Source organism: Zonotrichia leucophrys, chromosome 5, assembly GCF_028769735.1.
Source record: "Zonotrichia leucophrys gambelii isolate GWCS_2022_RI chromosome 5, RI_Zleu_2.0, whole genome shotgun sequence".
Classification (NCBI taxonomy): Eukaryota; Metazoa; Chordata; class Aves; order Passeriformes; family Passerellidae; genus Zonotrichia; species Zonotrichia leucophrys.
This window is the reverse complement of record NC_088175.1, coordinates 9,467,290-9,484,341: the sequence shown is the minus strand read 5'-3', so window position 1 is coordinate 9,484,341 and position 17,052 is coordinate 9,467,290. Positions and strand designations below refer to the sequence as shown.

General features: G+C 40.5%; 1 protein-coding gene across 8 annotated transcripts in view; it reads left to right on the top strand.

The window, feature by feature from the left end:
• Positions 1-15,244, top strand: part of TUNAR (TCL1 upstream neural differentiation-associated RNA) — a 160,589-nt gene extending 145,345 nt beyond the window's left edge. For 6 of the 8 annotated variants that reach the window (XM_064715580.1, XM_064715577.1, XM_064715575.1 and 3 more), the window contains one exon: positions 13,680-15,244. In XM_064715580.1, the coding sequence (XP_064571650.1) occupies positions 13,719-13,865 (147 nt within the window). In that variant the 5' untranslated portion in view covers positions 13,680-13,718 and the 3' untranslated portion in view covers positions 13,866-15,244. Of the gene's footprint in view, positions 1-11,571; positions 11,983-12,764; positions 12,902-13,679 lie in introns of those variants that run through there. The other 2 variants (XM_064715581.1, XM_064715582.1) reach the window with 2 other exon arrangements.
• Positions 15,245-17,052: the final 1,808 nt, after the last annotated feature.

Here is a 17,052-nt window from a genome sequence, read left to right as displayed (position 1 = left end):
TGTTTAATCTACATTACAGATAGGTCTTAAAATCATAATATCTGGAAATTCTGTGGTATCCTGGAATAGGTTAATTATGTTTACCATTGTCTGTGAGTATTCACTAGAAGGTGCCATTTCTCAGTCCAGATTTGGAGCAGCACTGACTTTTGTCCATTAAGCAGCCTTCCATTTCTTTCCTACATAGTGAAGAAAATCCAAACATTCTCTTACAGTATGAATTATTTTGATCAGAATTTTCAGGTTAACCTGAATTAATATTTAGTTCAGCCTTCAAATAGCCTTTGGAGAAGTTTGGCCTAAGTGGTCACGTTTTTTAAAATCTTAGATTTTTTTTCTATTTGTTAGAATTTCTTCAAATGTCATGAACTGAAAATACCTGAATATTTCTGCTATGATTAATGTTCACTTCCCAGCTTTGTTTCCTGAGGAAAATGATTTTTCTCATCAGAGCCTGAAGAACAGGGCTACTGTTTTCCTTGGGTTTTAGATGGTCTGTGACCATAAGCATTTTTTCCACTAGTATGGTCAGTTCTTCAAATTAGCTCATCCCAGCACTCCTTGATGCCTTAGAGCATGAAAGGGAAATAAATGGATCAAAATCTCCCTGGAAGATCACCTGGCTTTAAAAATACAGTTAAAGCCAAATGGATACAAATTTACAAATGTGAGCAAAGTATTTTAACAGAGAAAGCATCAGTCCTATATACATGGTATGACAGCAGCTAGAATAAAACCCAGGTCTGTGTGAACGTGCAGGACATCTTGGGCAACAATTCATAACACATAAACAATTAGTTTTGAAAACAAACTTTAAAGAAACGTTATCCAATCTACTGTTTCCAGGCAAGTTGCATTTATTTACTTATCACACCAGTTCAGTGGCACTCCCTATGTGTTATAAGGCTTCTGGGACCTGCACAAAATAATTTCCAATGATCAGTTTTGCATAATTCAGATACTATGAATATTTTATTTATTGTTAGCAGCATCTTTATTGCAAGCAGTATTTTTAATGAGTGCATTATATGTTAAAAAAAAAAAAAAAAACAGGATTAAACTTGGCTCTCTGTTCTGGGGTCATAAATCCAGATTAGATTTCTTTTTAGCAGAAATTTTACTCAAGATTTTGTGAATGAAGTTTGACTTGGTGTCCATTGAAGAAAAAAGTGGCAAAATATACATTCTTTTCTTGAAATCTTTGTGAAGAATCACCAATATGCTGCTGAATCCTCTAATACAGAAAATCAGTGGAATTTGTGGCTATGTTCTTGGTCTTATTCACATTTTATGTGGTCAGTGTTTTAAATTACTAGCACTACATTAGAGTATGTCTAGATGCATCATATAAACAGATACAATTTCCCATGACCTTGAGGCAACATGATGTGTACGTTGCATTACATTCGCTATCAAAGTGTGTTCCTTATATAGCACAGTGCCCACTGCAGACAGAGGATTGGGTTGTTAGGCATTCTGTGCAGTTGGGAGACACATGCAAATCATCTCTCTCGATCTGTGGCCACATAAGTTGGATCTTTTTAAAGAGAATAAGTGATAGGAAAAAGTAACTGAATCCAAGAGGCTCTGCTCCACTGGCAAGGTGAAATCTTTTGCTACCCCATGGAAACCTCTGCACCTCAGGAAGCACATAACCATGAGGGTGAGCAAGCAGGGAACAGGAGGTTGTGCAGTCTCCATCTTTGAGATATTGAAAAACTCCCTGGACATGGTTGTGGAAAGCGAAAGGAGACGACCCATCCTTTGATCAGCATCGAACTCCGATTTATTGATCAACCATGCACATTTTTATAACGGTGTTAATTAAGTTCATACATATTGCAAAACCCGAGCTCATCATTGGTTACAGATTAAACACCAACCCCTCCTTTTGTTTTCAATACCTGTGGTTTGTTATTTTTGCTTTCCCATACCAGCCAAGGACAGAATATTTACCCGTTATGAAAAAACAGCCTGAGAACTCTGCTGTTTATAGAAATGTGCCTGAGAACCTTATTATTTACAGAAACAGGCTTGGGAACTGCTGCTTACAACTGCCTTTTACTTTTCCATCAGGTGTATATTTTCATGGCCTTTTTTTCTTTCAAGCCATGTCTGACCAAAATTCTCCAACACATGGTCCTGGGCAGTCAGCTGTAGGTGATCCTGCATGACCAGGGGGTTGGGGCAGGTGACCAGCAGAGGTCCCTGCCAACCTCAGCCTGTGATACCCACAACTCCCTACAGCAAACACTTGCTACAGCAATGCACCAGTGCACAGGGGATAGGAGAACCAGCTCTTCCCATGCTCTTTTCTTCACTGCCTGTCCAATGGCCTTGCCAGAGCATTTTGTGAGTTAATTGTGACATTTTCTCTCCCAAATCCCAGCTCTCTGCTCTGCCACAGAGCTCTACCCCAAGAAGGGGAGATGTGTCACCTTGCCCTTGTGTTTTCCCAAATGTGTTACTCCTGGCACAACCAGCTTGTTTTCCCAGGGGCAGGGGACATGCACAAGTCAAGCTGCCATCTCTCTCCCATGCCATGCTCACTCAGAGCACGAGCCAGAGGGGCAGCTGCTCCCATGGATCGAAGCCCTGACTGTCCTGGCTGTGCCAGTTTGTGCAAATTGACCTTCAGAAACCCACTTCAACCTTCTGTTCTTCCTCCCTCCCTTTCCTACACTTCATACTGTTGTAATTTTGCAAGCTGCTTGGGCTAGGTATCATTCTCCCTATCTGTGTCTGGTTTCTAGCCCAGACGTCAGCAGGGGTTGCTGCATGCTGCTGCAATATAAATGACTAATGATGATGATAAAAGGTGTGGGAGTTGGTTGCCTGGAGTGTTACCCTACTTTGACAACTTTGGTTTAGAAACTAGCTTCTTCCTCAAATTATCTGCTATTTTATCTTATTACATCTAATGTTTTACAAGTGGCAAGGGATTTTTGGCTGCCTCCATTTTGGAGTGCTCATCCCAGGGCTTTGAAAGAGGCTCTGAAATTTCCACGGTTTGGATGGTGTTGCTGTGACAGTGCCAATAGCCTTCAGTGTGAGTTTCAGCGTATTGGAACCTCTAAAATTCAGCCACAAATGCATCCTAAAAGAGGCATTCAATAGGGAAATGCTCTATTTTTAAATTTGGACTGATACAGGTAATAATTGCACACAAAACAGTATGTGAAAAGAACATTATCAAGGTTGTGCAGCTCAGCACTTGAAGCTAAGAAATGCTGTAAGCACAATTGTCTCTACTCCATTAATTTGCCACCTTGCACAGGTGCATCAGTCACAGACTATTTTTGCGCAGGATCTGAGTCTCACTCGGTGCCCATAATAAATGACTCCGTTTGTGAGTTCAATACTTGATTTTCTTTTCCAGGCATAGTTCAGACTCTGCTGTGAAGGCAAAATTATTTCCCTCTGGGACATTCCAGGGTGTTCCACCATGCAGGTCCTTGCCACGTGCAAACGCTGACTAATTTCCATTTATTGCATCTTAATAGCAATTCTGAGTGCCATTGCTCCCTGGTACAGCTGATAACCTAAGGCAAATAAAGAGCAAAATTACAGGTATCCATAACTGTGGGTGTCTAATGTAAATTTTTCAGAGGACCCGGCAGCACATCCTGCAGCTCCTATTACCTTCCCCTACACTGCTGGCCAGTAGTTGCCACTTTCAGATATTCCAACCCCCAGGCCCGAGGCAGGCTCCCAGAAACACAGACCAGGGAACAGGTGTGAAAAGCACTGTGTGAGCAGCTTGTCCTGGTCCTCAGAGCAGCATCTCAGGCTTACAGACAAAAGACTGTTGTTCCTCTTCTCAGATTCTCCTGACACCTCAAAATTCTGACACAGAAAAAAAAAAAAATTGAAACACTCTACAAGAAAAAGCTTTCTTTTTCTCCTTTTCTATGGGAAATGTGTGGTGCTCTGACTGAAGCTGGAATTCGGTGCTTTCTAAAGCCTACCTGATAACGCATGAACAGATGGAGGCTAAATTCTTTCTGGATCACCTTTAATTGTGGCATTTTTGGGTGGTTTTTGAAAATTAATAACAAAAAACCCAAAGAATTTATTTTTAAGAGCAAAATGAAAACTTTCTGCTGTTCAGATTTTCTTATGGAAAACTATCAATGTCATTTCAACCTATTGGAGTGCTGCAAGGATACACCAGGCTAGGAAAGTAATTAAACATGAAAAGAAATTACAAGATAAGTAAATTCTTTTAAAATACCTTTCACTTAAAAGTAAACATCTTTTCAGACACACAAAACCTTCTTCAGCACTTATATCAAACCATCTCAGCCACAGTAAAATTGAAAATACAGTCCTTGCTTCAAAATGAAGGTATTTGAGTATTTCACAGAAATGATTGTCAGGTTTTTATGTGGATAAAAAAATTGGTTTACAAGTATCATTCCTATAAACAGCAAAACTAGGTGATTTTTTTTCCAAAAAATTATTTTTCCTGAGACAAATGGCTGGTAACTATAATTTCAAACCAAACAGTTATAATTTTAAAATTATTTTTAAAAACCCTGAACACAACTCTCCTAAATCAGAAAGTATCAGTTGGTTAGATGTATTTGTAGTTTCCCTTAAAGTATCCATAATTAAAAATTAATTTTGGAATAAAGATATAGATGGAAGTAAAAGTGGAGATTTTATGCTTTATATATTGTTGTTTTACCTGCACACTAAAAGGCATTTCCTAGAGAAACTCTACTTCTATATCCCTCAGGCTTCTGAATGCTCTTCTGGTGCACATTTATTTTGTAAGGAGGGGTCACATCTGAGCTAAAGGTAGTTTGATCCATTACAGGCCAAATTATCTCCTGGCCTTAGCTGAACTTGGGGATATTATATAGCAACAAATTAATATAAATTTATGTCACTTTCCCTTCTCTTAATATTTCTTTAATGTCTTTGAAGCAGCTCAGTTTCCATTCCAACATGCAGTGGTGAGGGCAGATCTTCAAATTGCTTATGACAGAGGTTATGTGCCTTCTGGCAGATAACGGAGACCTGTCTTTCTCTGAGACTTGGATATTGCATTTTTTCCTTGTACAGGGCTTTCAATGTATTTTTGCTCCTAAAAGAGAAGCCTGGAGATGCCCTTGAAATAGAAAAATAGGTCTGAAATGATAGTGATACTTTAGCATCTCATTCTTTCACAAAGCTTTTTTAGCTAATACTGCATTTATCTGGAAAAAAATTGAAAATTTGAGGAATTCTACAGATTTATTTGTTGGTTTGTTTATTTATTTTTCTATATTGGAATTTTTCAGCATTCAGATGTGCTCATGATAGATTTTTATTGTTCTGCTTTGTTAAACCAGGGAAGATGAGCAAAAGACTGGAAGAGAGAGCTGTGGCTTCAAACTTCAAATCTTTATCATAATTTCTAGTGTGTGGTATGGAGAAGTCTTTTTCTTTTTCTTTTTCTTTTTCTTTTTCTTTTTCTTTTTCTTTTTCTTTTTCTTTTTCTTTTTCTTTTTCTTTTTCTTTTTCTTTTTCTTTTTCTTTTTCTTTTTCTTTTTCTTTTTCTTTTTCTTTTTCTTTTTTTCATCTTTGCATGAAAAGTCTTCTTTCTGCCAATCTTGATATGTGTAAATGACAAAATATTTGGGGTAAGCACAGTACAGCTTCAGCTCACAGGCTGGACATTAATACCTGAAGCCCAGAAAGGTTTTGCCATCTGCTGCTTAAAACTCCTTCATATTAACAGAAAAGCCAGAGAGAAGGGCAAAACAAGAACAAAACCAAAAGCATGGAATAGGCTCTGTATGAGGATGGCACCAGACAGACTGGGATTTGTCATTCTTGAAAAAAGATGGCTACAGGGATATGGTAAGAGACTTACAACATTCTAGGTGGCCTGAAGAATAAAGCCAATTACTCATTTTGTCCCAAATTGCCTAATGAGGAGTGAAAAATAAATTCAAATAATAAATGGATACTTTTTCAGAAGTCCCTTAATTATCTCTTGACATCATTGCTAGAGGACAGTGCAGTGACAAGTTCACTGAAGACCGCAAAATAGAAAGAAAACAATATTGGGTCCTTGTCAAGCTTTTAGTAGCATCAAGGAATAAGATGCTACTAAAAAATAGCTGCATCCATGCACTAATTTAACAACTGACTACTTCTGGGATAAAGTTGTTCTTTGCTTTTCATTCATTCAACCATTTTTTCTATTTATTCAGCTTAAAGACTTTCTTGTTGCCTCGTAAAGGGAAAGACACCCCATGAACTCTGATTTCAGCAAATGTGAGGTATTATTGTCACTAACTTGCAAATTCCAAGCCAGGATTTAATTTTCCTCTATGTCAGCAACAAACAAGCAGAAGTTGGACCATCTGACTTTTTCTAATAAAACTGAGCAATACTTGCACCAGTATTACTGTGGAAATCTAAAGGTCTGAAAAGAAATAATGAGTACTTAAAAGGAGGAAAATGGCAAGTGTGTGCTACAGCCCCACTGAGAGTCAAATGCTTCTGCTCCTGAGCATTAGCACTGAGCAACCCAGCAAAGTGCTGTGTATCAGGAAAATGGGTTGTGAACACAAAATAGGCCAGTCCAAACCAAACAGAAACACACTGAATTTTCACCACTCTTCAGACTGAACCAGAAAATTGCTAACCTCTGGGCTTGTTAAATTTGGACTTTTAATTATAAATGTTTCCTCCAGTTGTGTTTTATATAGACTTAATTTTGATCTGTAACAATTCATTCATTCTTCATAGTGCATCTCATACCAAAAGGGAAAGGACTGTGGGTTAAAGGGTAATTTTCCCTCCCTTTGGGCAGGTTTGTATCTTCCACAACCCAGGAACCTGGGACTCATGAAACCTTATGGACCCTGACGTGGGAAGCCTTGCTGTAGGTGGGGGAACCAAAGGCTGTCAGTGAGGCTGGGGATGGCAGTGCCTGCACAGTGCTAACAGCCTGGTGCTTGAGGATCATTATTCTGCTATGGATTAGAGCTTTGTTTCTAAGATAAGGATATTTGTATGGAAAATATTTGACTTCTTTACATTAGAGCTTAGGTATCCTGAGTATATCACGGCTGTGAGTAGTCCCAGAGACATAAAGGAGGAGAAGGAAGAACTGTGAAACTGGCTGCAAGTCCTTTTCCTCCCCTGAGTTCTAAGCTGCCTGGGGGACAAAAGCTGCTGCCAGAACAAACTGGATCAGACCCAAGGTGAAGAGCAGGATGAGCCCTGTAATACATTACTTATTTAAATTCTGCCCTCTCAGAGTAACCTCTTTGCTGCTGAGTGCTTCCCTTTATTCTAGAGGGGGTCTCACATTGCTGAGACCTTTGGAAATATCCTGTGGTGCTATAAATAGCAAGTATTTCCCACTGACTAAAAGCTGCAGCATACCAGCAGTCTGATGTGGGTTTATTTTCCTGCTTGAGGACTACATAAGTGCTTGTGTCCTCTCTCCACTGAGACATCCCTTTGCTTTAGGCACTGGTCTCTGCTCACTGCTGGGGAGTGTTATTGAACCTGGCTCACATTCCTGTTCCTTCTGATCTTCTTTTCTCTAATGAAAGACCTCCCCATGGGCACCTTTCCTAGTTTCCCCTCTCCCTTCTCTTATGGCAGGTCTTTGCTTCTCTTGGGTATACTGTTTTCTGCTGTTTATTAATTTCTGCTCATTCCACTTTGATTCCTCTGTTGTTCATACATACTGTGCAGTGCCTGTGCACACTGCTGTGCCTGGATGAGCTTTTAGTCAAGCTTCTTACAACCCCAGAGCTTCTCTTGGCCTCATCTTGCATTTCCATGGTGCCTTTGAGTTCCCAACTGAAAGAAGAAATACAACTCTAAGAAGAAATGCAAATGTGGTTCCCTGCACCTACCAGTGCTTCTCTGAGCAGGATCTTGATAGCTGACAAGTACCCTGGGTTACTGGAGTTTAGGAGAGGACTGTTTGGCAAAAACAGCTCAAGGATCAAGAGCAGATAAAAAATCATCGCAGAAGTGAGAATGTGACAATGTAATACAGCAAACAAGCAAAAATGTGTGTGCCAAGCGTGCCTTCCTCCCATACATCACAAGCAGCAAAACTTAATGCCCTGCTCAGCATCTTGCTTGGGGGCTGTCCAGGTTTTAAGCCAAGCACCCAACTTCCCAAGTTTGCCCTTGGAGGAAAAGGAGGTTTTAAGTTGTTACTAGGAGGAAAGGAACAAAACCGCATTTGACTGTGATGTTCAAGTGAGGTTAAATCCTCGAGGAGCCTCTCCTCCCTGTTTGGTAATTTGAGCTCTTGTTTGTGAGATAAGGGAAGGTGTCAGCTCCAGCAGCATCTGCACTCCCACTCTGCTGTGTGTGATTTCTGTGCCCTCTTCAGTTTGCTAATCAAAACAAGATTCCGCTGCGTGTTTCTTATCCCCAGAGGGTGGAACTATCCTCAGAAAATTAAAGCTCTCTTATCTCTTAATGTGTCATCACAACTAATAGCCTGGGGACTGTAAACAAGTTTAAATATCAAAACAATTTAGCTGGTGATTGTCTGTGATTATGGATTAAGAATACAAAATTTGTGCTCACTGATATTCAAGGTAGATTGAAAACAAGGAGCCATATTCTCACTGATGTAAATGGAGGTGGCTGAGCTGAGCTGGGGGAGGAAGACTGCTCTGTACTAGCTGAGCATCTGACCCTGGGAGGTTTTCAGAAGTTTCCATTCTTGTTTTTCAAGGTGCCAGATAACACATGACAGCACAGGGCTGATCAGGAGGAGCACTGAGGGCCTGGATGATCCTCCCCTTCTCTGAGTTCCCAGGAGCTCAGATTCTGCAGGCTGAGCCCTCCACTTGGCAGCCTCTTTGGGGAGCTCATAAATAATGACTTAGAGGAGAAATGATTTAATATTACAAAAGTTTTTCAAGATCAAGTCAAGGTGCCAGAATATTCAAAAACTGTCAGATATGTCAGGGCAGGTGCTTTGTGAGGGATGTGCTTTGTATGTTTGATGTGACAAACACACTGCAGTAAATTCTCAAACATGCACTTGCTACTGCCTTTTCCAAAGCCCTGCCATCAAGCCATCACCTTTAGATCAGCCATGCTGGGTGAAAAGATGCAAAAAGATCTTTTGCTAGGAATGCTTTTCCTGGTTCATTGGATTGTTTGCAATGGGAGTAGTGATGTGCAGAATGTTCCCCAGATTTGGGGAGATGGTAGTGGGTGTATTTCATAGCACAGCTGGACGTAAAACTTTTCATGTTAGTGTGTTCCTGTTTTGGAATGAATATGGAAACAAAATATTTGCAAGGCCCCACCTTTTTTATGAACCATTTTCTGCTGTAGGCTGAATAACCCATTCTTCAAAGAATCCCACAGATGAAAAACTGAGGCAGAGAGAATAAGTGAATTTCCTGTAGATATAAGGAATGAAGCCAGCAGAAGTGCAAGGAGATGAATAGTGCAAGGAGTTTCCTAACCACTGAACTGTCCTTGTCTCCCATGTGCAGTGCAGAATACACAGAATATTTATCTTTTAATTGATAGCTTTTTGGAATATGTATCCGTACAAAGGCTGATGTTGGGTTAATGATGAATCTTACAAAATGAAGTAGGAAAGACATTAATTTTGATGTGGCAGGAAAGTGCTTTCCTAATGAGATAGCAATTAAATAAGAAGGATAGTTATTAAAAGAAATGGTAAATTTAGTGTTCTCTAGCCCTCCTATCTGAGCAGTTCTAGCCGTGGTTCTGGGTAAGGAAAAGAAATGTTTCTGTCAAGCTTGAAGTACCACCAGAAAAATACAAAAGGAAAAATGTGTCATAAGAATCATAAAAATATTAAATAATGTCAAATAAATGAAATCCATTTCTAGAAGAGAATAATAAAGACTGAGAAGAGATACCCAGAAAGCCAGATGACTTTTCTATTTTCTTAATTGGGGTAATTATACTAAAACTGACAGCAAGTATTTCCCCAGTAGAAAAAACCACCCCCAAACCTCAGGCAGCAAAAATACCACTCTGAGCATGAGACCTGTGAAGGTTAAAGGCTTGAGTCTGCCATTAGGAGAGTGCTACTCTTCTCCCAAGGTCAGTCCTTATATATGGAGAAGTAATTTTCATTCTGCTCTCCTCCCTGTACAAAGTCAACGCTTACCTTGATTTCAACAGTGCTATATTTGGCAAAGTATTAATATAATTGTGTTTGGTCCCAGTCATGTCCTGTTTGAATGTTAAACTCCTCTTAAGACCAAGCCTTTGTGTGCTGCCTCTTGTTCCTTAGGTGCTGTATAAAATGGAGAGCAGTGCAGACCTGCTGGAGCAATCCCTCCAGGGAAACCCGTGCTGCCAGTGCCCACACTGTGTGTTTTCTGGGGGTTATACTTCACACCAGCTTTTGTCTGGATCCCTGCTGCCATGGGCTGAAAGTACTTTTTTGGGTGTAGTTTTGTCCAAGAAAGATGCAGTTTATGCAGTCCCAGGATCACCATAGTGTGATCCAAATACAGCGCATAGGCACATAGACACAACCTCCAACAAATCACACTGTGCATCAGCCCCTCTGCAAACTCTCAGCTGCTGATGCCCCCTTGCTGTTCATCATGGTGCAGCCACCAGCTTCTCTGTGCATATTTTGTTGCATCACACTGAGCACTTCTCCCTCAGGTAAGGCCTCTTAATGGGACAGAAATAACCTGGCAGGCTGATCCATGTCACCTGAAACCACCCACTATCTCCTTGCTAATAAGTACAACTTGCAAAGAGGAAAAACGTGATTGTGCAGCCTCAGATGAGAGATTGTGCAGCCCAAGGATCTCTGCCTTTCCCATTAGCCAGTAATGGGTGCCTGGGAGAGACTTTAATAATAAGGCAAAGGTGTGGTGGTACTTCCCCAGAATAATTTCATAGCTTACAAAAAATTCATAACTCAAGGATTTGCTAAGCCAGAGGCTTTGTCTTTATATCTAACAGCCTTTGATATGTCTCCTTCATGTGTGAATTATTTAGCTACTTTTTAGATGGATGTTAATTTTAGGATCTAACGTTCTGCAGGAGAGAATTTGATATTGACTTCTTGCTGCACAGTTTATTAAGAAAAGAATGGGAATGTTAATAATAGGAGATCAGATGCTGTCTGAGCCCCATGCTGCCTCTGTTCACACTAATCCTGGAGTCAGGATTTCCTAGCACATGTGGTGCAGGATCACTGTACCAAAATTAAGAGCGCCAGTGGCTGCAGAGCCAAGCTGCCCCTTGAGAGCTGGGGCTCTGCCCCACTCTCTGTGGGTTTTTTGGTGTGAATGGGAAACTGCCCAAAGCACAGGATGCAGAGTCAAATTGTACCTTCTCTGGCTTTTTTCAAGCCAGAAAGGCTTGACCCACAGGGTGCTTGGATATGATCATATTTCTGTGGGAACCAGTGTGCTGAATCAAGAGTGTTCAGCTCTTGTGGGAACCAGCCAGAAAGAACTTCACTCTCCCCTCAAATCCTTCCATTCTAGGCCTGGGATTTTATCAGACTATATTTTTAATCCTACTTGATTTCTCAAATAAACAGTGAAATGAAAACAGTTGGCCAGAGGGAAAACCTTCCAGTTACTGAAGGGGAAAAGAACAGAATATCCAGATGACTCATGGCTCTGTGGGTGAAGTAATGGCTGCATGTCATAGCCTGGGATGTGGGTTTGTGGTCCGATGGCACACGGAGTGGATACACTCAGGTTGTGACGTGTGTGAAAATGGCACTGGTAGGAACTCTCCTGTGATTTCCCAGAGACAAGTTGTTTGTTAAGATACCACTGACTGCTCAGTGGCAATTAACAAGATAGGAAGGACATGCACCAGGTGCAGCCAAACCCTCCTCTGGCCACCAGCTGGGGCAAATATTACAAAAGCCTTCTGCTGCTGGAAGAGGTAGGTGCTGCAGGAAGAGCTGGAGATGGCTGTGGCTGAAGGAACTCTGGGGACAGTTTCTGAGGGCTGGAGCCATATCTCTGTGAGGTACCTGGTGCCTGTGAAGTTTTGCTTTCCTGGAGCAGGTTATCCAAAGATCTTCTGGATGATCATGCTCTGACTTTTGATGCTCTGTTGTTTGATGCCCTTCTCCTTGGTGCCCCCTGCTCCCACTGATAGCTGTCTGCTGTAGGAACTCTCAGGTTTCTCACTCCCTTGTTATTTTTTTCCTCTGATCCACTGGTTACAACAAGACAAAACACATAAATGCTAATGCAAGTGTAAGTACAGAGGCCTCTGCAGAACCCAACTTCTGCCTTACTTGCCACTAATCCCTTATACCTGCTGGGAATCAAACACTTCTAGGAACTGTTACTGCCAGCAGTTACTCTCTGTCCTATATATGAACCACTTGCAGGTGTGACAAAAATACAGGTTCTTCCTCTCAGTCTCTCCATTGCAAGATTTCCTTACCTCTCCCAGTCTTTTCCATCCTTTCAGTGCCGCGGCTGCTGCTCTGTGGCTGTGCAGTGCAGGAGCAGCTCAGAGGAGCTGCAGGTCAGGGCTCCTCTCTGATGATTCCTGCTGGAGGGGAGGTGCCCACAGAGGTGGTGGGCAGTTTTTGGGGAGCCCTCACCCCCCTGAATATATGCACTGCTTGGGAGGTACTGCTTTTGCTCTGTGAATTAGTGGAGGGAGGAATGAGGGTCCACTAAAGGACCAAATCAAATCCCTCTTTAAGGCAGGAGCTTTTGGGGATTTTTTTTTTCCTACATCCTACCACTGCTTTCTGCTGCAGAAATACGATGGGATATGGCTTGTAGCCTGGAAGACAGCAGCAGGGCTTTGCCTGAACCCAGATCTTGGCAGATCATTTGGCATTGGGAGATCAGCCAACCTTTTTCAGTTTTCTGGGACACTCTGGCTTGCCCATGTGATTAAAATTTGCAGTGTTAGATAAACACGGGTAAGAATTTATCCATTTCTAATTTGAACAATCCGATGGTGGGAAGACCAAGGAAGAATCTTTGTTTGTGGCTTCAGCTGTGCTGGGAGTCAGGGCTCGTCCCACATTTGAGGAATCTGCTTTTTTTAGGCTGGGGCTGTTGCTTGGGAAATGGCTGTATTCTCCCTACAGGCAGATCGATACATTTCAGCTCACTGCACTGCAAGTAACTTTTCATCATACATTAAGAACGAGGAAAATAAAAGCCAAGATGGATGTTATTTTGGTTTTGCTTTTATTTTGAATTATTTATTAAGAAGTCACTGCTGTCTTCCTTCTCATCGGGAGACAAAATGCCTTTCTCTTTAATGATTCTTTCCTAGTAAAAAAAGAAGCAAGGTCTTTCCAGTTTTATTTCCCTCACTCGCTTCTTGGCTGAAATGTAAATATGGGGTCTCCACCACATGGCAAGATCCCAGTGCAGGCAAAGTCCCCCCTGATGCTGGAGGAGTCTCACCTCATGGTACATTTCTGACCAGTTTTATTATGTTATAGCAGCTGTTATGTGTGCTAGGAGTGGTTCCTGGCACATAAGCAGAGGGTTATAAGTAAACCACAGAATAGCTGAACTGTAATTTTAATTATTTACTGAACAGCTAACAGAAATACTAATTCTTTTCAAATGAATTCTTAATAAAATATGTTATGGGGCAAAAATTCTGCCATTGGTTCCACTATTAATATGAGCTTCTGTACTCCAATTAATAATCCATTTTGATGTTTTTGTTCCTAAATCTAGGTTATTCTGAAGGGAAGGATAAAGAAACTGGCCACCAAGATGGTAATCACTAGTGGAAATGAAGAAGATAAAGGCAGTCAAGAAAAGGAAAGCAAAGAAGAAACCATCTTGGCAATGCTTGGAATAATTGGGACAATTCTGAACCTCATTGTGATCATTTTTGTGTATATTTATACAACGTTGTAAACTAGAAGGCATGCAAATAGACCAGATAAAATGGCCATTAAGAGTGACAACAAACATTGCTGACTATTGACAAGTTCTTTAATCAGAATTGACTCTGTATTATATTAACACATCATAAAAGCACTGCCTGAAGGCAGCGAAGACTGAAGCACAATTAATTTAACAAGACTTTTTCACACAGTAATAAGCTTAACTCTTCTTCCTGCCCTCTCCCTTTCTGTTTGGTTTTCAGTTTGGGGGAGAATGACTGCAGTTATATAAGTTGTAGCTTTGAAGAAATCCACCAGGGATATGTTGTTTTAAAACAATAAAAAAAAAAAGGAAAATAAAATAAAATACAAGAAAGGAAAAAAAAAAAAAGGAAAAGAAAGAAACTGTAAACTATATATAATTAGAAATGTATGCTGTATACCCGCAAAGATTGAACTCAAAGATAGCTTCATAGCACAGATCACGTGTCTGTTAGGTCAAATGGTTTTTTCTCTTGGTTTTTGCTTTTACTTACATTGAATCTGACAAGCTTTTTATTTAGAATGAACATATGGTGCAATCATGAAAAAAACAATTCTGTTGAGCAAGGTCTGCCTAAACCTGATAAAATGTTGGGAGAAATACATTACATGGTTATTTTTCCTTTCTCATTTGCTTAACATCTGTGTCTGTTCATACCAATGTTTATAAATATATATTTTTAATAAATGTGCTATATTTTTAGCATGAACCAAATATTTGGAGACACTTGTATTCATGCAGCTAAATTTTGTTTGATTAAGTGCCCCTTTTGACAATGGATGTTATTTTCCTCGGCAATTATACAGCAGTCTTGTTTGCAGCCCTCTCACTGAGGTCTGAAGCAAGCTCGCATCATGCTCACATGCATGACTTGAAGTTGGAATGTCAGCTGAAAAGCATTGCTGCTTAATATGGGAAATAGCAAAACATTGTAAGGTGACCTTTGGAGACTGGTTGCAGAAAGAAGGCTCTATTTATAGTTAAAAAAAGAAAAAAATGAAAGGAACACTGAGGCATCTCACAAAATATTGCAAAATTCATAGAATTTATGGCTTTCAGTATCTGGTCACGCTCTCTAAGTACTTGTGCTGAGAGAAGTGAGCAGAGGTTTATACAGTTGAAAAGAGAAATTTATAGAGCCTAAAGTGAGGGGCTGAAGTGAAATCCAGACTGTAAATACAGAGTGTATTTTAAATGTGAGGATCATTAACTCTTTATGCTTCTCTGACATGTGCTTTAACTGAATTGGTGCAGTGAAATTCTCTGACTTGTGTTTTTGACAGGAATGTACAATGATGATGATCACCATTTTTCTTCAGAGTTCAGTACCTATAAATATACAAAGCATTAAAAATATGAGACTTCAATTCTGCCTCAAGCTGCCTAAGTACATTGCCTACTAACTCTGATATATCCTCTTAAAAACCAGGTCAATTAATTGTTTACTGACTTGTGGTTTGGATTGCATTCTCAGATGCACAAGAAGGATTGGTATTGAAGTAAGCTACAGCTGTGAAAATTTTCACCTTAGAGTCTTATTAATTTTAGTGATCAGACCTGTCCCTGTGGAATCAATAATGACTTTTTCACCATTTTCCAGGGTCTAGGAATGATCTCAAAAATAGAGCATTTCAGTGCAGGATATAAAAGAAAGCCTGGAAAGTCCTGAGGGGCACCTCTTATAAACAGAGGTGTTTAGTCTCTTATGGTATCATACAGTCAATAACAAAAACCATTAAGAGTAGAAAAAAGGTCAGTAAATAAATTACAATGAAATCCAATATGAAGGCTGAAGGAAAGCAAAGCAAGAATAATTTCATGTTAATGAAAACATGACAGGGTGAGAGAGGTGAGAAAATGAGCAGAGATTTGAAGTAGAAAACAGCAGAGAAAGGCAGTGCCATGCATGCCAGCATGGCTGAGGAAACATTTGTGTTTGCACAGTGCTGGTAGTGCTGCAGCTCTCAGGGAGGACAAGAAACAGTAGTGGTGCAGGACAGTGTAGCTCAGTGAAGGTGATCTTGTTTTTTAATTTATACCTATTTATTGATAATTCTAAGGAATCAGCAAACTCTGCTTTTGATCATCCTGATGGCTACAATATATTTCACTCCACTAGGCATTTTTTTCTTCTGTTTAAACTACTGCTGCTCACAGCCTGTGACTCTGAGCACCTGCACATGCTCCAGGCACCAGTGGAACCTCAGCCAGCCCCTTCCCTGCCAGGATCTTCTCTGCAGATGTTTCTCTTGAACTTCTCCTTTTCCAACAAACACCACAGCAACCTGCCCAAGGCTCATGCTCATCTTCTAGAGGAACATCCTCTGACTCAAAAGTCTCATGCCAGATATGTCTTTGCCTCCCTCTGCCTCAAATGCTAATATATCTTCTTGGGGACAGGAAGATGCTTAATGAATGAAATTTCATGAGGGGTTCTACTATTACTACAAATTAAATTGGAAAACAGCCTAGGACACCTCACCCACTGAAGCAAAGTGGGAGCTTTTGCTGCTCAGCACAGCTGCACTTATTCAGACCTGGGCCAGCACCTCCAGCAAGTCAGGTATGGCAAACAGCCCAAATAAGCTGAAATGGTGGATCAAGGGCCCAAGGAATCCATGCTTTCCCTGCTGTGCTTTGCATGTTAGTCCTGATGGAGGCAGTTTGTCCAGGTGCACCATCACCCCTCACCAGCAGCAGCTGTGTGCAGTGTGCTTTGCCACAGGACTTCTATTCCTCTGAAAGAGGAAGAAAGGTTTATCCCATTCCATAAAAAGTTTAACATTTAATATTTTAATTTTACAGGTTTCTGTTCACAGATTGTTCTAGAAATATCCTGGGGCAATTTCTTCTTAAGTAGATTCATTAAGTACTCATTTAAATAAAAATGAAGAGTTTCCTTTGAGGGCAATTTCTTTACCTTTTATTTGGTATTCATGAACAGTGATAGGGGAAAAGTATGTTTTCAAGAATGACAGTGGAAGAGGAATATTTTATACAAGTATCTGAAGGTGTGCCTACCCAGGCAGCTGTGGGCAGGCCTGCTCTTGGCTCAGTGACAGCTGGAGCCAAATTACCCTCATGCTTTTTTTTATGTGAGCAGTTTTCAGCATGCGCCTATAAGAAATATTCGACTAGGTAATATAAATGTCATGGATACCTTATAGTCAGCAAC